Source organism: Epinephelus moara, chromosome 4, assembly GCF_006386435.1.
Source record: "Epinephelus moara isolate mb chromosome 4, YSFRI_EMoa_1.0, whole genome shotgun sequence".
Lineage (NCBI taxonomy): Eukaryota > Metazoa > Chordata > Actinopteri > Perciformes > Serranidae > Epinephelus > Epinephelus moara.
The window spans coordinates 31,654,343-31,678,579 of record NC_065509.1 but is presented as its reverse complement, the minus strand read 5'-3'; the positions used below and the strand labels follow the sequence as shown (position 1 = coordinate 31,678,579).

The 24,237-nt window shown below is 41.3% G+C and overlaps 1 protein-coding gene across 2 annotated transcripts in view; it reads left to right on the top strand.

The window, feature by feature from the left end:
- Positions 1 to 2,204: 2,204 nt before the first annotated feature.
- LOC126388716 (C-terminal-binding protein 1) overlaps positions 2,205 to 24,237 on the top strand; it is a 38,672-nt gene continuing 16,639 nt past the window's right edge. For both annotated transcript variants that reach the window (XM_050041971.1, XM_050041972.1), the window contains exons 1-3: positions 2,205 to 2,438; positions 18,769 to 18,923; positions 22,765 to 22,909. In XM_050041971.1, coding sequence (XP_049897928.1) covers positions 2,399 to 2,438; positions 18,769 to 18,923; positions 22,765 to 22,909 — 340 coding nt within the window. In that variant the 5' untranslated portion in view covers positions 2,205 to 2,398. The remainder of the gene's footprint in view (positions 2,439 to 18,768; positions 18,924 to 22,764; positions 22,910 to 24,237) is intronic.

The window sequence follows — 24,237 nt, the reverse complement described above, 5'->3', positions numbered from 1 at the left end:
AGTTTAAAAGTTAGCTTCCTGTCCCTACTAAGCATTCAAAATACATTTAAATATTTAATACCAACAGTATTCTGAATATTCTGAATTGCCCGAGGAGTTTTTCCATTGGTCTAAACTTCCCTGAAAGCTGACACGTTCTTTTACAAGATGAGACGTATCAAGAACTCCATGCGTTGCTTGTCACACAGAATAATAGTCAGTATAGGTAGCAACAATTTTGTCCAATTCTGGCGCAATAACATTATAGTTTTTTTATTTCAATTTCTGACCCATGTAGCAAGAGTTTTGCAGGGTTTTTACTGTAATACAGAATAATGAAGAATATCACAAAGTACAAAGAGTTACATTACATCAAGTACATCGAATTAGAATATGATCAGAGGCAGATTTTACCTGATAACTTGAGTGGTGGAGTAATATATAAAAAAGAACACTTGCATTTCATTTCTTTGACTCACAACCATATCACATGGTATTACATTAACAAAACAATGGCACACAGTGTGGCTAAAGTACAACCAATGTTACTAAAACAAAGGAAGGATTCATTCTTCAAAAAAGCACCTAGTTTACAAATTACTTTTAGGTTATCTGGTCGTAATATCAAAATGAATCTAAATATAGATGGACGGTTTAAATAATACTTTGGCAAATAAATTATCTGTAAGTCATTAAGCTCACATTTGGACATTCAACCAAAATATGATGCTCATCTCCCACATGATTATCATCACAGAGACTGCAGATCCTCTATTTTCTGTTCAGCTCTTTATATCTTCCAGTGACTTTAAGAATTCTGGTGTTATTCACTCTAAAATTACAAATACCCTGTCTGTACTTTTGGTTTTAATGCATCAGATACCTCTCCAGTTTAAACTCTTGTTTAATTTCCACATTTGTATCACATGATGTCATACTTCTGACTGATCTTTTAGCCTCTTTTCCACAGTTTTAACCAGTTGATGTTGTTACAAATTTGTGTGAGTCAGAGGTGAAACAAGCCACATTCATCCAGTATCTGCTTAAACTGCAAGACCCATGGTGACACATACACACACGTATTATGCAGGCTGAGGAAACAGTTTACATTATTCGACTGAGTTAAGTTTCTATACCCTCTATCAGCCTCCCCCAGTAGCCAATGATTCTCGTTTTAACTGCAATACAGAGTGGATATCTTCCTAACTCCCCATTGACCAGATTACTGCAGGTTGTCAGGATATATTTTAGAAATTTGAGATGTAGTAACCAGCTTGTCCAAAAGATCACGTGTGATATCTGCAGGTAAATCAAGTTTTCTACACTTACAAAGAATGGCTAACATTTCATGAGAAGCTTGCTTATGCAGCTCCTCGATGGCGGTCTTAAATGAACCATTATAATTCACGATGACCCTGAGATATTTAAAGCTATGAACAATCTCAAATTTTTCTCCATTACACACAAATTATGCGTGGCTGTATGTGTTTGTATGAATACTAGTGCAAATGCAGTACCTTTAACCTCATAGAAATTCTCTAAGTGCAGTGTATTATTTAGTACTAGCTTAATGAAGTTTGAATTGTTTACTGGTTTTTGGTAATTGAAATAACTTGTTTATTTTTAGGTTTAAATGTCCTGAAAGAATGCCAGCACACTTGGATCTCAGATCTGAATTTGTACAACTGCAGAAGTAAAAGAAGTAAACTTGTAAAGTAAAATTGGAAGCAATTAAGTTTGGTTTGGAAAACACACTGATTAAAGTGTCAAAACATGTTCCCGCTCATTACAATTAAGTTTTATGAGCTTTTTAATTGTTTTCCTGGTGTCACACAGAACAAGTTTTTCCTCTCTTGCTCCAGACTTGTAATTGCATAACTCTTCTTTCTTTTCTTTTTTTTCCCCTCCCTGTCGTCTTTCAGGAAACAAAAGATGAATTTTGGCCAGCGTTGGCTCCTCCCCATTCCTGCTCTCTCAAACACACACACTCACACTCTCCCTCCCCGCCATCTCTTTTACACTCTCTTGCCCTCCTATAAATGCAGCAGTGCATTCGGTGTGTGTGTGTGCACGTGTTTTTTTTCTCTTCAGTGACAGAGACAGAGGGAGAGACGGAAAGACAGAGAGATTTGCTGTAATAGAAAGTGAGAAAGGGAGGGGAGGGAGGTAGCTAGAGACGGCAGGGAGGGAGGGAGGGGTAAGACAGATAGAGAGAGCGGGCGGAAGGGAGGGGAGAGAGAGCGAGAGAGAGAAAAGAGGGGGAGCACATGTGTATGCTTGTCACTAAGGGGCTGGGAGAAGGACTAAGGGAAGCGAGGTAGCTGGCCACAGCCGCCATATGCTGACTGGATTCCTGTTCATGTCTGCTGTGTGAAGACTGTAGGTTTGTGTTGTGTGCTGGCCGGCCGGGGAACACACCATGGGAAGCTCACATCTCCTCAACAAAGGCATGCCTCTAGGTAAACAACTAGCACTCTGCTTTTATGTGGGAACTGTCTGAGAGTGTGTGTGTGTGTGTGTGTGTGTGTGTGTGTGTGTGTGTGTGTGTGTGTATGTGTGTCTAATGTGTGTGTGCCAATATTTATGAACTCAGTGTACGTTATTCTGCCTTCCTCTTCCCCTCCCCCTTCTCTCTTCCTCTCCCTTTTTCCGTCTCCTCCTCCTCCTCCTCTTCTTAATTCTCTCTCACTCTATTATCTTTTTTATCGCTCAGCCTTGCTCTGAATGGTTAGCCTTTTCTCTAGCTTCCCTGTGTGTGTGTGTGTGTGTGTGTGTGTGTGTGTGTGTGTGTGTGTGTGTGTGTGTGTGTGTGTGTGTGAAGCGGCAAATCTCAGCTATTGAAGGGCTGCTTGAACACCTCCATTTGTGGCGACAGAAATAGATCTTGCTCTCCTTCGAGGGCTAGCAAGGACATGACACATATTTCCCTTTTCATTGTGCTTCATTTTACGGAGAGTGGTTGCCTTGACACACACACACACACACACACACACAAATCACAAGCATGCACACACACACACACACACACACACACACAGACGCACACATGCAAGAACTCAACTGACACATATTCAAGTATACACATGCATGCACGCAGCCGAATTCACACGCAGGTGACAGATGCTACTTCTGATAGAGGCTGAAAAAGACTGTTCTAGAAAATGGGATCAAGGTAGGGCTGCTGAGGAATAAGAAGGGGGGAGTTTGGGTGTGGAGCAGGAGGAGGAGGAGGGTGTGAGGATAAATGATCATCCACCCTAAAGCTGAATCACATCTGTGGTCACCTAAATCTGGATTCGTGGAGCCGTTCCTCCCAAAAGAAAACTATAGAGATTGTAATCTGTGATGTCATCAACAGGCTGCGGGCAGTGTCTCTTGATGACATCAAAGATTAAAGTTGCAGCTCTGATCTTTTTCCTCCAACCCCCCCTCTTCTTTTTTTTTTCTTTGGGAGTGATCTCCACATCCGCCCTAACTAATGCCCCAACAGCTCGAAGAATCCAAGGTCACGGGGGATAACGACTACGAATTATGTCCCAAGGATGATTGCCCTTTTTAAGACGCCCATGCACAAATCACTGCCAATCAATAATCGTCAAACTCATCTGGTCATTGGATGTGTTTCGGCACACAGCGGTGATCAGTGAACCTTTCAGAGCCGATTTAAAATCAGTTTGTCGTCCCCGGGTGATTGACAGATGTGTTGATTCGTGTTTCGGAAAGGCAGGGGTGCTCTGATCCACGAGTGTCGAGTCACGTCTGATCTGATTAGAAAGGCCTCCATCACTGACACAGACACACACCAGTCACTCTCCCCTCCTTATGAACAACAGATCAGCTGGACAAAATACAAAAATGTGGTCTTATTGCTCAGCTGGAGACTTGTCTGCATTATTTGACCCATGTTATTTGAATTTATAGAGCAAGCTCACAGGCTGATTAACAGGTAAAGTGTACCGGGGTTGTGCCTAATAGCTGCAGGCAGTTTCCCACCAGGAGGCTCCATATAGACACTTCATTATGTCAAAGGACACACTCAAGGAAGCTGCTCATGTTGTGACACGCTGCCGACTACAAGTCATGAAACACATCTGCACAATGTGGACTAAATATACACTGTAACAGCAATGAACCTGTTTCATTGGATCAAATGAAAAAATAAAACTTTCCATTAGCTTTACATGTCTAAAACACTACAGATCTGTTTTAAGAATGTTAAAGAAACAGCGTGTAGGGTTTAGTGGCATTTAGCGGTGAGGATTGCAGATTGCAACCAGCTGAAACTTCTCCCAGTTAGAATTCCTTCAGTGTTCACAAGGTTTTCACTGGGAGCCGAATTGTTCTTGTCTTCTCAAAAACAATCAGACTAGGGGCCTCTTTCTCAAACAGTGCGTAGGATCCATACTAAAAATGGCGTGCGCCTAAAAGCATTCGACAATTTCTACAATCAGGTCTCAACCTCACTATCTGTGTCGCCGATTTCCTGTCTCCAAAATGTCCGTAAGCGTGGGTCAAAGTTTCTCCCATCAAGTCTGGTTTTATAGATCACATCTTTTGCGTGAGAAGTGACGAGCGCCTCTTTCAGGCCTCGTTTTGTGTGTACGCAATGTTTATTCACGAGACCCCGGTGTTTAAAGCTGGTGAAAACACTGGCTGAAGCAGTTTCACATTAGAAATCTGTGTTTCTCCAGTTGTGTTTGGCTTGCCACCAAGGGGCTGCTAACTACGGTGGCTGATGCTAAAAGGTGAATGACCCTAACTAGAGTCAGGGTTTGGTTTGTCTGTTCTGGGCTACTGTAGAAACATGGTGCAACATGGCTGACTCTGTATCTAGATTGAAACGGCTCATTGTGAGGTAACGAAAACACTGTGATTCTTATTTTCAGGTGACTACACACTAAAGAAAACCCTCTAAATCCTTCACACTGGACCTTTAAATAGAGCTCCCAGGTTTTTTAATACACCTGTACCTTCCATTATACACTGGTAAAAACAGATTTTTTATATAGCACTGCTCCCATTTTAATTTCAGCTACCTTCTCTATGAATGAGCATGTTGAGTTGAGCATTTTGATTGAAGCAGGGACTCATAAGCCTGACTATTGTATAAAAGAAAAAGACACCTAAGCAGGTATAATTGACAGCGCTTGGAAATCTATAAAGCATTAAGTGCTCTGCAAAGAGACTGTGTGCGCTGACAACCATTGAAAGGGTTACTCTATTATATCTAATGCACACAAGAAAAAGCCTGAGCTTTGAGGGAAGCTGCAGTCAGAGATCTAGCAGCCGCTATTGAAAGGCCGGGCATTAAAAGGCATGACATGTGCGATGACTGTAAGCTAATATAATTAGTTATATTTAACTACCTGGAAACAACTTGTGCATTTTTATTGAGGAACATAAGGGGAAAAAAAAGGGAATGTAACTGAGAAGCATGGCAGCCTAGACAGGTGTCATTGTGTACAGGAAAACTGGTCTACAAGGTAACATCCCAAAACAACAATTAGTAGGAAGGCTGTAATTCAACTTTGTGAACGTGAAAGCATTGTTGTTACTAATTTAGATTTCAGCAGAGTCAGGTGAGAATGTTTAGAGACAGCTGTAGCAGATACTCTGCAAGCTGTCACAGTTTGCTATGATGTCACATACAAATTAATATCCGTTGACTGTGTTTAAAGGGCTTTTACTGTAATGCTTAATTCATTATTGTATCATAAACAGTGATTATTTAAAATCAACGGCTTGTTTATCACTAGAGATCTGAAAAAAAGGTGGTAAACTACATGTTGTACAGTTTGTACATCTGCTACTGCCTGACTGACTGTGGATCAAAGGTGGGGGGGGGGACGATACAGCATAGTATTGTGATATTTTTGTGCGGCAACATCGTATCGCCACACAGCTCCAAGTATCGATTTTTTCATTATATAAATTATCAATATGACAAATACAAATTAAACTTTAGGGGGAAAAAATGGCTAAAGTGAGATGAACAGACAGAAAACTTTATCTTATTAGATAAAACAGATGTTGTGATATTTTATCACAATACTCAGCATGTCGCAACATATTTAAAATCACAATAATATTGTATCATGATATCATATCATGGATCCTTAATCGAGAAATCTGTTTAAGTAATTTTTAAAGAAAAAAACAAACAAACTAAAAAGCTTCTTAAATATGAGTATTATTATTATTATTATTATTACTCCTCTATGACAATAAACTGAATATCTTTGGGTTGTGGACAAAACAAGACATGTGAGGACGTCATCTTGGCCTTTGGGAAACACTGATCGACATTTTAATCCATTAGAAATCAATCGACATTCAAAATAATCATCAGTTGCAGCCCTATTACACAAAGATGAGTAAGTATAAAATAAATCCCATTTAGGCACACTGAATATTCTCAACCAGACACTCTCTTCACTCAGTAACAATAACAAACATTCATATTGACTAATAAATTAAATAAGTGCGTGAAACAAAACACATTTACCCACTCAAAGACCCCTTGTGGCTCCTTGGACGCCAGTTTGGGAACCCTTAATCTACACACAATAAATGCCTCAGAGCCTTAATAATCCATTGATGAGGCACATTTGTTCCAGAGCATCCAAACTGACCCCAATCCAATTGAACCTTCAAAGTGATTGTGACTTTCTTCTGCATATTAACAGTTAATCCAATATAGCAGGCCGACGGCCATACAATAATCCAGTTAAGGCTCGTATTTAAATGCAGTGGTTCCTGCAGTGCGAGCATTGTTTAAGACTGTGCTTCTTAACCTCGTTGGTTCACGACAGCTTGCACATCTGCAGTGCCTATCGGTGATACCCATCACACAGGATATGCAGAGCGGCCAAGAGGTATTTTCCATTTTTCAGGTTGTTAAATTTGCATCAACATCAGAAGCATGAGAAGTATCATTTTTCCACAGTAAAAAACTGCTACAAAATCTAATGAAATAATGATTTCCGATAAAAATTATTTGTTTAATCATGTGGAAAGGCTGCAGAGTTTTTTTCCTGTGACCCTCATGAACTGTGAGTCAGTGCAGGATTGTGTGGGCGGCTGCTACCTGCACAGCTTTATCGATCTGTTACTATAAAGCTAAAAATTATGCTTTCAAAACCATAACTGTCTCTGTTCGCCCTCCGTCTGATAAAAAAGCAAGTGCAACAGCTTTAAAACTGGAGAGATCAGTAAATATGCACAGAGGTGAATTAACAGAGCAACTGGAACTATAATCTGCATATTTAAACTCTGACTCTGAATTAGTCGCCACGGCTAATCTGCTGCCAAACATCGTTGTTGGCGTTTCCTCAGTGTTTATCTCCTCGTCTGTTTTGCTGCTGGTGTCTTTAGTGCTGGGAGCAAAAAGCTGACAAACCGGACTGTGTAAACCAGTCTGTGTGTATGTGTGTGTGTGTGTGTGTGTGTGTGTGTGTGTGTGTGAGAGAGAGAGAGAGAGAGAGAGAGAGAGAGAGAGAGAGACAGGGAGAAAAAGGGGACCTGCATGGTGATCACTTCTATGTGTAAGCACTTGTATGTGTCATATATCACTGCATATTAGTTGTGTCAACCTGCATGGATTGGTTTGCTGAGTATGCACCTGTATTTCTGGGTATGTGGGTGGGGCAGTGTGTGTGTGTGTGTGTGTGTGTGAGCATATAAAGGACGATAGAGACGATAAAGAATAAGAGGCTGCCTAACACTTTGTACCTGGACATTTAGGCGTTTTTTAAACATATTAAAACAGCGCTGATATAAAAATGTGGTATTTCTCATTGCTGGAGAGACGGACAAGACAGGGGAAAAAAAATGGCAAGGGAGATAGAGAAAGCCTGGGGACACCAGCCTGAAATGAGAGCTGGAGATCTGAAAATGAATCAACAAGAGATGAAGGGATGGTGAGATCAACACTGAGGGGGTGACAGACAAGGATACGGGGGGCTTTTTCACCACGCCATGTTGCTGCATGCCAGAAGAGCCAGTGACATTATAAATCAGCCGTGCAGTGGTTGGTTGCTACAGTTGCAGGCTGCTGACTGATCACAGGTGCCGACAGCAGTGCTCTCCTCTCTGCTCTCTCGCACCGTGAAAAACACAAACACCGTATCTGAAATGTGAGTGCGTCACGGTGCCGAGGTTCACTTTCAGTTCACTCGAGAAAAGAGGTTTAATTCAGGAAGCTTTGATCGTAATACATGTGAAAGGCCTCTGTGTTGAACTGAGAAGTGTTTATGGATGTCATGCTCAACAAAAATACATAAAGACGGTGTAAGGCAATTTAGTAATACTTTCATTATCGAATAATTTGCTTCTTGAAATTGAATTATTGAAAAACTGTGTGGTCTAAATGTCAGAAAATAGTCAAATAAAAAACACAACTACAATTTAAAATGAGTTCTTAGTCACACACTATAAGATTATACAAAGACTGGGGATCTTGCAGGGTCAGTATTAGCAAAACTACAGCTAGAATTCTTTAGAGATAATTTCCTATCCAGCTCCGGACGGAAAATTGTACACCAAACTCCCTTTAAGAAACATGACAAATTAACTATTCTTAATGTGTCCACAAAAACACACAACTCTATACACACAAGACAAAAGGCGTCATATGTCGATGGTACTGTTGTCAATTCGGCATCAAAACTGAAAAGTTACGATAACTCCAAGCTTTAAGAAATGACTTTGACTCAACTTATTGTTTCAGCTCAACAGTTTTTTACATTCCAGTGTTTGTTAACCAAACTAGAGCCACAGATGTTCTGGAAATGAAGCCCTTGCTCTCAGAGTGTGTGGTGTGACACACTGATGTTGTGGTTCTGTAGCGTTGGGCCTTGCAGCTTGTTTTTGGCAGATCCGTCTCTATCGAGGCTGGCAGACTTCCCAGTGACCTGCACATTTAAAACACATGAAAATCGACAATCTCTGACATCGTCTCTGCTGACTGACAGTCTGAAAGCACTGTCTTGTTCCTCTGGGATGTAAAATCCAGCTGTTCTCGTATGCCGGTCAGTGACAGCTGGATGCAGGCAGGCTGCAGGGCTTTCCCACTGGCTCGCCTGATTCAGTCCCAGCAGTCACTGGCAGATGCTTTTTTCCATCTCTAAATGTCAGTCAAACGGCTTTGGCACCATTTTGGTCTGATTGCACATTTTCCGAGGGACGCAGTTCTTATATGGGGGGATGTGATTTAGCCTTAAGCACATATTGCAAAAGCAGAGTTGTTCCCATGCAGATGGTTATTGATTTTAGCAAACAATTATCATCAACAAAACTTCCTGTTTTTCAATTTTTGGTATTGCCTTGGCCGCAGATCACTACCTCTGTACTGCCTCCAAATGTTTACCAAATACAGAAGTGAATCTGAATCAAAGCGCAGCTGAAGAGAAACCCTGGATAGATGGCGAGAGTAGAGCTAGAGCTGAGGCCCCGTTGGCTGTCGAGAGGCCTGTTTGCACTGTGAAAGCTCCCAGCAGTCACCCAACCCCGGGGCAATGGAGGGGGGAGAGGGAGGGAGCGAGCGGAGTGGAGTATTGAATATAATGAGAGCGGGAGAGCAGAGATGGAAGACGTTTCAGAGTTTGGGAACTGAGCAGAGTGAAGCAAATTATTTAATATAATGAAGAATTTAATGAGTGTTTAATGTGTCTAGAAAGCGAGAAAATACATTAAATAAAAGAGACGGGGAGATAACGGCCATTTGAATTTGTTTGATTTAGGAATAGAGAGAGTGCATTAATACTTACAGTGTTGTGTTGAGCTCTGTGTGTGTGAATGGATGTGTGTTTTATCATATACAGTACTACTCAGCAGTCAGTAGTGCTGGTCCTCCCAAGGTCATGCTCGGTGCTGGAATGAGAGCTATTTCCTCCCTCGCTCTGACCGAGTGTGAGCAACAGAAATGTCTGGAATCTGTGTTACTCTCCAAAATCGCCACTCTGCTGCACAACTGATTAGATTCACCAGATTCCCTCATTTTGTGCGCGCGAACATCGTGGCTATCTAATTACAAATGCCATCTCTGACTCACGCTTTATTCTCAAGTGTTTCTCCTCAAATGGAAGCTTAGAAAAGTCTGCAGGCTAAAATACTGTAGAGTGCAGCAGCTACAGGCGAGTGTGCTGCTTATGATTACATCTGAGTTACAATGACGGTTGTGTTGAAAGCCAGCGAGTACTTTTTGCTTGTTGCTGAATTCCAATTTCTCAGCTATGCACCATTGATTTTGTATTGATGTGTAAGTGCAATGGCCTCCAGGCAGATCCTATTATGGAAAGCTAATGTTTTACCAGCTCACAGAAGGCATTGCGAACAGGATTTGAGTTTCACCTTATTGGTCTTACTGCGCTGTGGGGGCTGCTCCATCAGATCAGGTTTCATGCTGTAATTTGCCGATGTAGATAAGAAGACGATGCAGAGATTGAGCGATGGATTGTTGGCTACCAGAGAGCTGTAAAAAACAATTGATGTTTATCATCCTTTGATTTTGTTTTAATAGTGAAAGCACACAGCGAGTGCTTTAATCTTCATACATTAAGGTTCAAGTTGTCAGTACTACAAAACGCTTTAAGGCAGAAACCAGGATTTTAGACATTCAGCTCACACTGTAACCCTTTGCAAGGATACAATACAGGCACTTAAAGTATTTATAGATACATTTCTAATGTCTACCATACACTAGAAGACTCTGAAAATACATTTCAAAGACTAAAGTCTGACACCCTCTTACATCTAAAGACAATGTAAGTTTTTAGTCACACACTGTAAGATTTTGCAAAGACTAGGGATTTTGCAGGGTCACCATTCGCAAGACTACAACTAGATTCCTTTTGAGATTATTTCCCATACTGCTCCTGCTGAAAACATTACACCAAACAAGGAGACATGTCTCTTGAGACACAAGATAAAAGGTAGTCTTGTCAATAAGGGATCAATATAATCAATTACCAGCCTCTGTTGTTTTGCCGCATTATTTTAGTGGCAGGAGACCATAGGAATGAGAAGCGAACTGCTTCAAAAACTGAGATTTCTCACGAAAATAAGTGCTGGTTGGTGGATCAGATACACGCTGAATGAAACACAGACTATTGTTCACTCCACAATGATTTTACCGGAACACCAAGATGAGAAAAAGACTGACTTAAGACAGCTTGGACTGAGTTTTATGACCACCTTACATCAAACGATCTAGATCACAGGAGTGTGCACCAACTGAGGTAAAACTCATGATTGTATTCCAACATTGGAAATTTGTCTGTCACCAAAATCGCTTGGTGTAAGGCCGCCATTAGTTGCTAATATGAGGATCAAATCTGTAACAAAAACTATAACAATAAAGCCCCGTTTCCACCAAACACTTTCAGTATGGTACCTTTGGAACCAAAAGTAACCCTTCAGACATGGTACCTAGACTCTAGTGATTCCACCGCAATCAATACCCTTAAATGTGGGCGGGGTTGTTGTCACTCACTGCTCCGTCCAGCACTCACTGTATTTCCTCATCAGCGGTGACACAGATGGAGGTCTGCACCTCGTTTATCGTCCACAGAACGAGGCTGCACGCCGACATTTTCTGAACAAAATAAAACAGGCTGCAGTGAGAGTCTCTCTCCATGGGATATCTAAAAATAGTGGGTTTGTACATTTAGTCCTTCTCAGGTAAGCTCAGGGGTTTGGTGTTGCCAGAGCCCACAGGAACGGCACTCCACAATGCTTTCTTTTCTCAGAGTGAGGACTGAGATATATGCCGTTCACATAACAAAATTATTATATATGAACACTTGAAGATCCACTCATTACTTGAAGTGTATGTCATATAAAAACTAAAGTGATGGTCAAACTTGTCACCATGAAATTTAAGGTGTGCTGATTGATTCATGTCGTCAACTCATGCATTTAGTAACATTACAAGTTAACGTTCCACCTTAAAAGTTGCCGGCAGTCGGCCCAGTGAATTAAGTTATTTTTTCTCAGACTCCAGCTGATGTGAGAGGCAACAAAACATCCTTTCATTTTATAGTTACAGTCTACTAATAAAACTCTCCACAGTATGAACAGTGGTTACATGAGCCTCAAAACCAGCCACAGCTCAGCCCTGAGCAGAGTGACCGTCCTCTACTGACCAATCAGACTGCAGTGTTCATAGCTCCACCTTTTAGTACCAGATCTGTGTGCTAGGTACCCCAACAGAGGGGGGACCAAAAATGAAGACAGTACAGAACGGCTCCATTGGTACCATCCACAACTTTTCACAGTGGAAATGGAAAAAAAGCGTACCGACCTGAACTGAACTGAACTGAATCCTACTGTACTGCTTGGTGGAAACAGGCCTTAAGTAACCACCACATCCAGCCACAAATACTACAGGAAGCGCAAATATCAGCGTTGAATTCCTGCTCCTACACGTATGCACTAACAACATACTCCATGGTTACAGTAACATGGCTCTGTCTACTCTCCCACGCTCTCCTCTACTGCTGCGTGAAACATGCAGGAGGAAGTATGTGCACACTGGTTTAAAAATAGCTCATAAGTATGTTGTTTATGAAAATCTTTTTATAAAATTATTGGTGGGGTATCCTAAAAGTATTCTTCTTAACAATCAACTGACCTTTCAAAATAAATAATAAAATGAATACAGATACGTCATTTCTGTTCTGAACGCAGACTCTGAATACCTCTATTACAGCCAAACCCTGAGCACACTGCAGCACACTGGAGCATGAAACAGATATACATGTAAGCACTGTATACATTATTTCCTCATGCATGCACACTGGCTCACTTAACAACAAGAGAAAACCACTGAGAGTCAGTTCTTAAAAATACACCCCATTTTCAAGCCTGAGCTAAATCTGTTTAGATAAGAGTTTAGTTTCGAAGAGAAAGAGGAAGATCATCCATCTACATTTGACCTGGGGAAGTTCATAGCACATTTTTTTTCTCAGTACCTCCCCGGCTTCTTCTTCGTGTTATTCATGCAGTTATACTTTAACATCCCCCAGGGAGGTGCCACACAGTCCTCACCTTCTGGTCAGTGAGCTGCACCACTGGAGCAGATATAAGGAAAAATACCCCCCCAAAAATAGCAGCTAGTAACTGGCCAGATGTAGATGATTTGACATAATGTCCATACAACAACAATGATTTTTTTTATTCGTAAAAAAAATAGTGATATTTTAAACACTGATGCAAAACATGCAGCCTACAAAATCAGAAAAAAAGTGGTGTCTCCATTTAAAGTTTTGCACCAATGGTTTACATACAAGAAGAAATCAATCGAGTGCAGAGGAGACAGAGATGCAAATGTTTTTTTCACTGCACCTATTTTGAATGTTATCACTCAGTTAAATGGGTGTTATCATCAGTGGTTATCAGCCTAGAAGGAACCTGCTACACCCACCAGTAGGTTCAGAAACACCGTTACAGCCCATTAATCAGCCTGTTATCAGCTGCCATCTGGAGCAGTTTCGTTAGGTTTCACTTTTGTTGAGGCATTTATAGGCTTGCAAATGTTCTTTTTCTAGGATTGCAAAGGACTGACTACTACTCTCTACCCTACTCTCCCTCTATCTGGCAAGTACTCGTTGCCTTCGTTGGTTGGGTTGGTTAGGTTTAGGCAAGAGGAGTAACATTGGTTAGGGCTGGGGTGAGAATGTCAGCGTAAGCCAATCAGAGGCAGGTCATGCCTTCCTAGAGACAAAATACATGTGCTTTAGGTTTAGGCGCTAACACAACAAGGTTAGTTTTAGAAAAACATCATGGTTTGGGTTAAAATAAGGATGTTTGTTACGTAAAGTAACGTGACAATTAAAATAAGTTTGTGTTTACATTTGTTTTAACACAGGACACCTGTCCCTAAAAAGTTCTTTTGACCTGTCTACTATCTGAATAAAGCAGTTTCATGTTACAAATCAGTGTTTGGCATCATGTAGACAAGTGGCTCGCCCACAACATGCCATTGTGTGCCCGTTCCTTTTCTTTCATAAGTTAAAGCGTGCTCACCTTTTTCTGAACCAGACGATCAGGAGGTTTTTACCGTGAACTGAACTATCCGCAGAGGTCTCTTCCTTTCCAAAACAAATCAATCCAGTAATTATACTACTAAAAATAGAGAATAACATAGTTTCACTTTATAAATCCATGTATTTCTGACGCAGTTTGTCACTGCGGGCGGCTAGACCGCGGCTAGGCCAACACTTGCTGATGTATGGTCACCTTTTTTCTTAGACAGGGTACGATATAGAAGTTCAGGAGGTTTTCATCGGAAGCCGAATTATCCATAGAGGTCTCGTCCTCTTTAAAACAAACGGACCCGATGATAACCACTAGAAACACTAAATAAAGTAGTTTCATGTTACAAATCAGTGCAACTCCAGCGCTGCTCATTGCAGTTAGACTTCTTACAACAATGGCTGACGCGAAAAAACGAAAACGCTAATGGCCCTATGTGGAGCAAGTGTTTGGTTTGTCCGTTCTGGGCTACTGTAGAAACATGGCAGTGCAACATTACAATCTCCATAAACAAAGACCCGCTCCCTATGTCGACATAAACAGCTCATTTTAAGGTGAGGAGGACACAACAATTCTAATTTTCAGGTCATTATACACTAAAGAAAACAAACTTATTAAATAATATTCTACTTCTTCCGGTACATTCCCCGAAACCCCACACACTGGACCATTAAGGTGATATACAGATGGTACGACACTGAAGGATCCGGGATTTAAACACAACACAAAACGAATCACTGCCACAAGTCATTGCATTTAAACTACTAATAAAATAATCGAGCGTTAGTATCACAAAACATTGCGATACTCAAATGTATCGATATTTTCTAACAGCCCTTGTTAAAACCTCTTTTCTGTAAACTGTTTAAAGGCCTTATTGGAAAAATATGAACTCCCTAACTGAAGTAGAAATATTCAGTGGATAAAGGATGAGAAAACAGGTAAATTACAACACTTCATTACAAAAAAATCGACTGTAAAACACTAAAAACCAGAGATAAATGAAACATGCTGGTAGTCTGAGTATGACTCCTGCAGGGACTTGTCCCATTATTTATTTGGCTCATAGACCATTTAATGAAAGCTGTTGAGAGTAGAGTGTTTCTCAGTTTCCCTGCCCAGGTTTTCCAATCTAATTTGAGGGTCTGGAGCTGCCAAGCTTCTGTCCACAAGTCTGATTCTCGGGGATCGTTGGCATTCAGACTGCAGAATGCAGATTCTGAAATGACTGGTTTAATGATTCAGCTACTTTCTCATGTTAGCCCATGCAACTGGAAAACAGTCTCAAACTGAGGGAACGGCAATAGTGTATTCATCTGAGTCGCAAAAAAAGTTTTAGGGGGATTTTTTTTTGAGTGAAATGACGGAGGTGGTTGCTTATACGAGATGTCAGCCTCCACGTCTCAGATGGAGAAGAGTCAGGAATGAGTGATGGGTACAGTCGGCATCAGCAATAACAGCCCAACTCTGCACTTATTTCATCTACAGTGTTTTAGAGAGCTGTCAAAACTTTGCAATGTCAAAGGGACCCAATTACACACACTGCCTCAGATTTCCCTCTGAATCTACATCTGTCTGTCTTTTAGATGTCTTCTTTCTCTGTCGGTGTGTCTGTCAGTGATCTGGAATGATTAACCCTTCAGTTACCTGAAAGGAGAGACAAACCGAGAGATCCGAGCAGACTGCAGAGGAAGGAAATAGTCAAGGAGAACTAATGAATGCAACTCCCATCGACCACTGCTCTTGTTAAACCCTGAACAACGGCCCAGTAGTGAGGTCGTCAGACTTATCTGCCTTTTTAAATGCCACTTATCCTCCTGTAAGGCCTGGCAGCACTCTCAGGGTAATGGCTTCATCTGAGGAGATGATTTAATAAAACATCCTTCAGAATGGTTGAAAGGGTTCACTCTGACTCAGTTAATGACAGATTTCAAGTCCTGGCTGTCTCTCGTGACACAGATCTTACTACTTCTTATGAAGTGTTCTCCCTCCTTACCCAGCAGTCCACAGACACATAGCAGTATGTCAAGCACCAAATGAGCTCTGGTGCTTGAATAGGTTCCTTTCAGGATTCTTAAAACCTTGGCGCTATCTAGCAAACCAGCCCGCGTTTCCACCAGTTTTGAGTTGAACCATTGTTATCAAGGATGTGTCATCAACAGAGGCCATTGCACAATGGACAACGGAAGTAAACAGTGGGAGCAAGGCAAGGTTATTTATACAGCACATTTCTGCAACAAGGCAATTCAAAGCGCTTACATAAAACATCAAGAGCATGAAAACGTGCAAAAGAAACACGCTATACTGCCATTAAAGCACTAAATAAAATTCTAAACAAGACTAAGATGGGTATACAATACAAAAATAAAGGTTGCAGTAGTAGCAAAATCACATTGATTACATTTGTTCTTGTAATACTATCGACCAACTATTAATGAAACCACTGCACGCTCTTTCATTTCTGATGATCCTTCATGTGACTGCTCCACTGTTGCCTTTTCCATCCTCCCTTTCTAACCTGTAGAATATGACTACTGTTGTCACGGTTCACAATTCAAGTCAAGGAAAATCTGCTATTTTTTGGTTCCAGCTAAAGACCAACTTTTCAGGTTCTGAATCAGGATTAAAAATTAGGTGTGGGAACCAAAGTGGAACCGGTTATGTGTTGGATGAACCTTCGACTAGCATGCTTTACTGTCAGAGCAGTTAAAAACAACACCAAAGTGCACACTAGCACTCACAGTGACGATTGAACATCCAAACATTTTGATTAGCACTGGAGCACTTTTATCGTTTTATCTTTTATTCTCTGGTCATGTTTTATTTGGTATGTTGTCTGTGGTGTCTGAAACTGTGTCAATGGATGCCTTTTACTTTCAACTGCAAACCAAATCTGCCTATGGGTACAAATAATGTAACCTGAACCTGAAGGCTGCCAATGTCAATCGCTCAATCTCAGAAATGTGGTACAATTTAAAAATAGTATGTGGGACGTAGGTATGGAAACTTTGGGATTCATGACCCTACATGTTGACTCACATTATTTTTCTTGCCCCACTTGCCCGGCGTTATTCAAATGTATCAGATTCAAACTCTATTCAAACATAATTCAATCTGGCTGAGGCACAGAGGGAGAGACAAACACAGGGAGAAAATAAAGAAACGTATGTGATGGTAAAGAAAACGTCAAGCTTTTTCGCATCGATAATGGAACTACATTACGTCAACAATAAATTTGCAGTTCTGTTTAATTACATTGAAGGTTGTCCACGAAGATTACTGTAACAATTAATTTCATTACACACAACAAAAATTCTACGACTTTTCCAAAACGTTCAAGAATTTTACCTGTCCTATGACTTTCCCAGTCCTTGAAAACTAGATTGTGGGATGCCATGACTTTTTCAGGTTTTCCATGACTGTGGGAACTCTGAAATTAAGTCTCACTGTCAACCGAGATTTGCTACATGAGAAAAGGTTGAGACATAATTTTCAGCTTGCTATATTGTAGGCAACTGGACTTGCTTGAGTCTTTTGAAGACGTTTCGCCTCTCATCCAAGAGTCTTCTACAGTTCTAATGGACTGGTGCGAAGTCACAGGTCGTAGGCCACCTCCTCTGTTACAACACCACTTATCACCCACCTACAACGCAGTCTTGAGATCCCTTCCCAAACGACTTAACACCCATTCTCACCTGGACCCATCTAACCCTAACGACACACTAGGTGGTGGGTCAATGACTCACATGTGATCTCAACGACTTTGTAAAGGTTCACACCCACACAGTGTTTAAATCCTGTGACTCCACAGCAGTCTGTTAGAACTGAAGAAGCTCCTTGGATGAGAGGTGAAACGTCTTCAAGAAACTCAAGCAAGTCCAGTTGCCTATGATATAGCACTTAAGATCACCATGACCTGGATGACTGAGAATCTCAACCGACGATTTTCAGCTTCAGACTGCATGGTCAGTTGTTTTCTGATCAAGATTGCCAGTTTTTTTCCAAGTAACTGGCTCCCAAGAGTCACTCTCAGTGGTCCACAGGAATGAGCACTTAAAGTCTCCATCAATATATGAGAGCATAATTAAATATATAAATAATTAAATAATCATGGTGTTTTTTGCCTCCTGATTTTCAATTCTGTGGGGATATTCTGATTGTCTGAGGGCACTTTCATGTGCATATGCAGCCACCCCTAATCACCTTATCCATTTTCCCGATTACTGCCTGTTTCAAAAAGTCTGCAAACTTAATCAAAATGTCAGTATTAATTAAACCGAAACAAAAACATCTTTAAGAGTAATGGGGAGAAAAACAGCTGTGAAACACGACTACTTCAGACAGCTGCTTTCTCCACGCTTACTGTCACTGTTGTCATAGCAACTGCATTAGTCTGGAGCAGAGACATTATGGGATGCAGATAAAGCAGGACCCCATCTGTACCCAGGAGCAGCAGCGTATCTTTAGTTCAAGATTTCATAACAGTAAACAAATGGTGGAAGATTTGACCCTGTGAATTAACATATGCCTGAAGGGTCTAATAATAATAAATTACATTTCTTCCCGGTACAAGACTTCTAAGTTCTCTGACGGAGATTGTTGTGGTGCAGGTGTTTCATCCCAGCAATAACAACTTACACTGGTTAAATGTAATTCTACACTGCCTCTGACAATGACGACTATTTTCTGTCCATGTAACTCCTATTCTTTTGCGTTCTGCTTATCTGACGCTTTCCTGTCTTTTCTTCTGTGTAGGCATCAGGCCACCCATTATGAACGGGCCCATGCACCCGCGCCCCCTGGTGGCGCTGTTGGACGGGCGCGACTGCACTGTGGAGATGCCCATCCTGAAAGACGTAGCAACTGTGGCTTTCTGTGACGCCCAGTCCACACAGGAGATCCACGAGAAGGTAACAGGCTTAACTGGACCACCCACACAAACGCACACTGTCAGTAAGATCATATCCTGCCCTGGGAGTATTTTCATTTGATGTAATCTAACTGAAACGATTATATAAACTAAGGTAAGAGATTCAGCAAGCAGTTCAATGAAGCTTTTTGCTGTAATAGATAAATTTATGTAGAGATAGATGGTCTTTATTAAACTAAAAATAATCTGGAACAGGAATTGAGTATGTTTTACGTTTTTCGAGTGCAGCAGCATCAGTTTGCATGAAACAAACAATGGTACAAGTGGGTGTTCAACATGAGCAGCAGTGCTCATCACAGCTGAATAGACAGAGAAAAGAGCACCACCTCCAAATATCCAAGGCTGACACAAAAAACAGCAACCACTAGAGCTGCAGCCTGCTCATTTAAATTATTAGATTTAAATCATTTGTAGTTTTCCATTAGAAATACATCATTAACATATTGGAAGTGTAATAAGTCTCCCATGCTCCTCTCTGGGGACATTTGGGATGTGTGTATCTTGGTTTACAAGTCAGCATAGAACACATGGTTGTGTTTGCTCTATCAATAACAGCTTAATCCAAGCTCAACTTCAGTGCACAAATTTAGATTTGGAATCAAGCCGAAAGTTTTACAGAAGCCTTTAAACCATCTCCTCAGAAATCTTTGATGCCACAGATGTTACGGTCTTGTTTTTACTAAGAATATTTAACCATCAACCAAACAAACATCAGTCTGATTACACTATTATTTAAATTAAAGGCTGCAAATCTATCAGTGTTCACCAGTCCCTTCTTTCCTCTTAAACAGTATATTCAACCAACATTTTGAGAAACTAGTCAAGTCTGATCAGGAAAAAATGACTATTTACTGTGTTCATATCACTGAGTTGGAAAATCTGTTCCCATCAGCCTCCCAGTTTAAGTCTGAGCTGGACATGTCAGGCATTTCTGACTGCAATAATATCTAAATGCAAAACAACTGAAATTACAGTAGCTAACTGAGAGTAATTAAATGATGTGGCTATGAGGCAGTGTTGTAGTCGAGACCACCTAAACCAAGACCAGAGCGTGTAGAGATCAAGACTTTGAGAGGTTGAGATCAAGTCAAGACCAGACCAGTGCGAGTCACACACTGCATGACACTCTTATGATAAAATGTGAAATATGCACACCACAGGCACTCCTCAAATTAATCTCCTCTTCATTCACCTCCTTTATTGCCATTCTGTGTGTGTGTGTGTGTGTGTGTGTGTGTGTGTGTGTGTGTGTGTGTGTGTGTAAGTGCACCATGAGAAATGTCTGGATAAAATAATGAAAAGGCATTGTGGAGGTGAATTTTATGTGTGGGAATTTTGCTGTTTTCTATGAGCAAACCAAAACAAACTGATCTGAAATCAACATAACCATCTTATTTAATGCTGCTTTTTTGGCCAGGCAATTTAATATCTGTACAGGTGTGGTCTTGAAATAAAATCCCACATCCTCTTTGTCAGAGACCGAGAAAAGACCAAGTAAAAATGCAGTTGAGCCCGAGACAAAACTAAGACCTTCAAAAGTGATCTCGAGACCAAGACTGATCTCAATTACTACAACCCTGATACAAAGAGAGCTGTGGGTTTAACCATGGGCCCTTTTTACACAGAGATCACACGATAGAGCCGACAAAGTCCCTTCCTTATGCCGCCTTTGCATTTTACACAGCACCAAACGACTGCAGCATCGCTACACTCCAGTGTGTGATTTTAGACAGCATGCTGGAATCGCATAATCAAAAGAGGTGTGATTGGCCTGACATGTAACACGACAGTGTCCACCTCTAGTGTGACATAACACATGCGAGTCGACAGGGCTTTATAAACAATAACAATAGCAAAACATGGCAATAACAATAATTTACTTTCGCTTTTATATGGTGGCTGATCTCATCCTCTGATTGGAGGGTAAGGAGCTCCTGAATCTCATTGTTTTAACAATTTACAGCCACTGTTCTTCTCCTTTGAGTTAGCCACTAACTGCTAACAGCTACTTTGTAAATCTTATGCTGTGGGTCGCATGCATGCGTCACCAAAACGTCACACCTGTCCTGCCCATGTTCTCATCCCGCCGGCTGTCCTGTTTATACAGACACAATTTCGGCACTGTTACTACAGGCGAAACCTCTTCCTGCATCTGTCCTTTCAAATTAAAGCACTGTACTATAGCCTGTTTACCTGAAATCCTGAGTGCAAAGCTGATCTTCTTCCTGGTGCTGTTTATAAGTGTGTAGGCCTATCGTCCATGGGACAGATGTAAAGCTCTGGGTAGCCCTGCACCAAAATGATCAACTTTTCCGTATTTACCACAGACTGATATTTATGAGAAGGAAGAGAAGGGAAAGATATCTGTCGGCTGTGATTGATTGGTCCTCGTTAAATGACGTGGTGCGCGCTGCTGCCTTCTCAAAGTTGAACTCGGTTTATCTCGGAGTGTAGCTGTCACGCCCTGAAAAATAGGCATTTTTGAGTGCGCCTAACGTGTCTACATTGAAAACAATAATTTTGAGGGCGCAAAAAATGCGGCATGTGTACAGCCCCTAACACTGCAATATCTCTGCCTTGAACAGGCAGTATAGAGTGGGCTTCAGTCTAATGACATAACGTGAGTGCAATATTAGCACCTCAACATTCATCATAAAGAAATTCCCTGAGGTTGCCACATAAGGGCAACACTGGCTGTGCATTGAGGACGTGCAAAACTTTAATACTAGTTGCAAAAATGCAAATCACAAATCAAAAACATCAAAAGAACGAAAAAGAAGTTAAGAAAATTAAAGAAGAGAGCAAACTTCAAATGTGGGTCAAGCTCGGATCTTGCCACAGCCACTATGGATTGTAAATGGGTTTGTATGTCTGGCAGGGTTACGTCTCATTCTGGGTGTCTGCCAGGCACACTCTCTCTGTGAGCGAGCTCAGTAGGCCACAGCGTGGGAGAAACAGATGGCTCTCCCTCACTCACTATCTATCTCTTGCTCTCTCTGTCTCTGGCTCTCTAGTAAGCAGCCACCTCATTGTGTAATTAAAAGGGCTTCTTTATTGTAATTGAACCGCATGTCATTTTCATCCTCTCTCACACATGAGGGGGACGGCTGCCAACGTCGGGAAAAAGATTGTGAGATTAACTGAGAACCAATTAAAAGGTGACTGAACCGGTTTCCACACACAGCCGCATACACACATCCGTCCTATTAGAGATTCAGTTTATCTGCTTTTCAGTCAAAATATTTCATTTTTCAATTAAAACAATAAGCCGTGGTCCTGATTAGGAGCTGGTGAGAATCCCACGTGAGTCAGATTCCTGCTGATATCAGGCAGTTTCCTTCGATGCAGAGACACCTTATCTTGATTCCTGTGGTTGTGAAAGCTTAGTTTCCATGGTAATATTCAGGAAAAGCAGCCATTCCACGCTGGCAGGGATATTAAAAAAACAGGATGTGAGAATGAAATAAACAGCATAACCTGGACAAAAACCCCGACTGAGACACTGAGTTTATGGAAAAACTGTGACTGTGAACTCAGTGAACTCTGGTGGTTGACACTGAAAGTAATTCCTACAGAGTCACGCTTGACTTGTGCTCACACCTACACAAACACACGCTGATGACTTGACCTTTACATTTTGTCCATATGTAGTGTATGTACTCAAAGCACTATCCTGATATTCTGCCGACACTTTAATGTGTTTTATTCCTGAGTGTGTAACCACAGACGTTAAGTAAGGCTGCACACAGATATTTAACATACACACAAACACATATTGTTATATATCTATGACTTAAATAACTCAAACTGTGTGTCTACAGGTGTTGAACGAAGCTGTAGGAGCTCTGATGTACCACACCATCACCCTGATGCGAGAAGACCTGGAAAAGTTTAAAGCTCTGCGCATCATCGTCCGCATCGGCAGCGGCTATGACAACATTGACATCAAGTCTGCCGGGGAACTGGGTGAGAATAGACACACACACAGGAAGTGAGAGTTTGTACTGGTCATGTGCTGCTGTTAAAATGTCAATAACATTAACACTCTTTACGTGTTAAGGCCATAAACACCATCCATTATCACCCACCGTTCATCCGTCTATCTGTGGTAGATCATTTGCTCCCAGGCATGTTTAGCCACATATGACTTTCAATTACTCCCCGTTTAACTCCAGAGCTACTGATAGCCCCTTTTCACAGCGAGCTGCCAGCTATTTATTTGTTCCAGAGCCAAGCTGAGAGTGCACGCTGGGCTGGTTAACTGGCACACCTAAATAGAAAAGAGCCATTGTTGATGTCACTGGTTGAACCGCTTCCTTCATTAACAAACAAAAATGTCTGCTGTGGAAAAAAGGCCATAATTCTAACTGTTGTGATCGCACTGATTGCCTGTTTTGATTTGCATAAACAAGCTAAAAGAAACAAATACACAGGTTTGTTGTCGACTGAATTTACTCATTAGTGAACAGTCATGGTGGAAGAATCTTTCAATTAATTTTTTTAATTTTAATTTTTTAATTTTATATACTTTATTAATCCCCGAGGGGAAATTCAAATTTTTTTTTTCACTCTGTTGTCAATTACACACAGGTCCGAACACACACATGCACAAACTGGACCTATACATGCACTAAGTGGAGAGATGTCAGAGTGAGCGGTTGGGGGGTTCGGTGCCTTGCTCAGGGGCACCTCGGCAGTGCCCAGGAGGTGAACTGGCACCTCTCCAGCTACCAGTCCACGCTCCATATTTTTGGTCCGGACGGGGACTTGAACAGGCGACCCTCCGGTTCCCAACCCAAGTCCCTATGGACTGAGCTACTGCCGCCCCAATTAAGTAAAAGTAGTCACTCGACTAGTAAAAGTCCTGCAATTAAAATCAATGTACTGCTTTTAAAATAAAGGGAAACATTAGAGGTGAATTTTGCTTCCAGACCATGTTTTCTTTCAGACTAGTGCAAAGACAGCCTGTGCCACATGTTTATTTTAGTTCATGTTTCTGTTCTGGAAATGTATGCAAACAGTGCATATTTAATTAGATCATGTGTCAATTGCATATTTAACCTCCTGACATTCTCGGAACCCATCGGCTGTATTCGGCGATACAGCCTCTGAGGGGAGACCCCTGATTTTTTAGCATTCCGGTTTGATTTGGGCGGAGGAGGCGAATTTCCGTTTCCGACTTCCGTTTATATGTAAGTAAATATGCTGAACCATTGCAATGGATTCAGAGTTTGCAGTGACGCCAATTATGTTCCGCCTCGTTAGTTCACCGCACGGACCGTTTAACCTGGCAA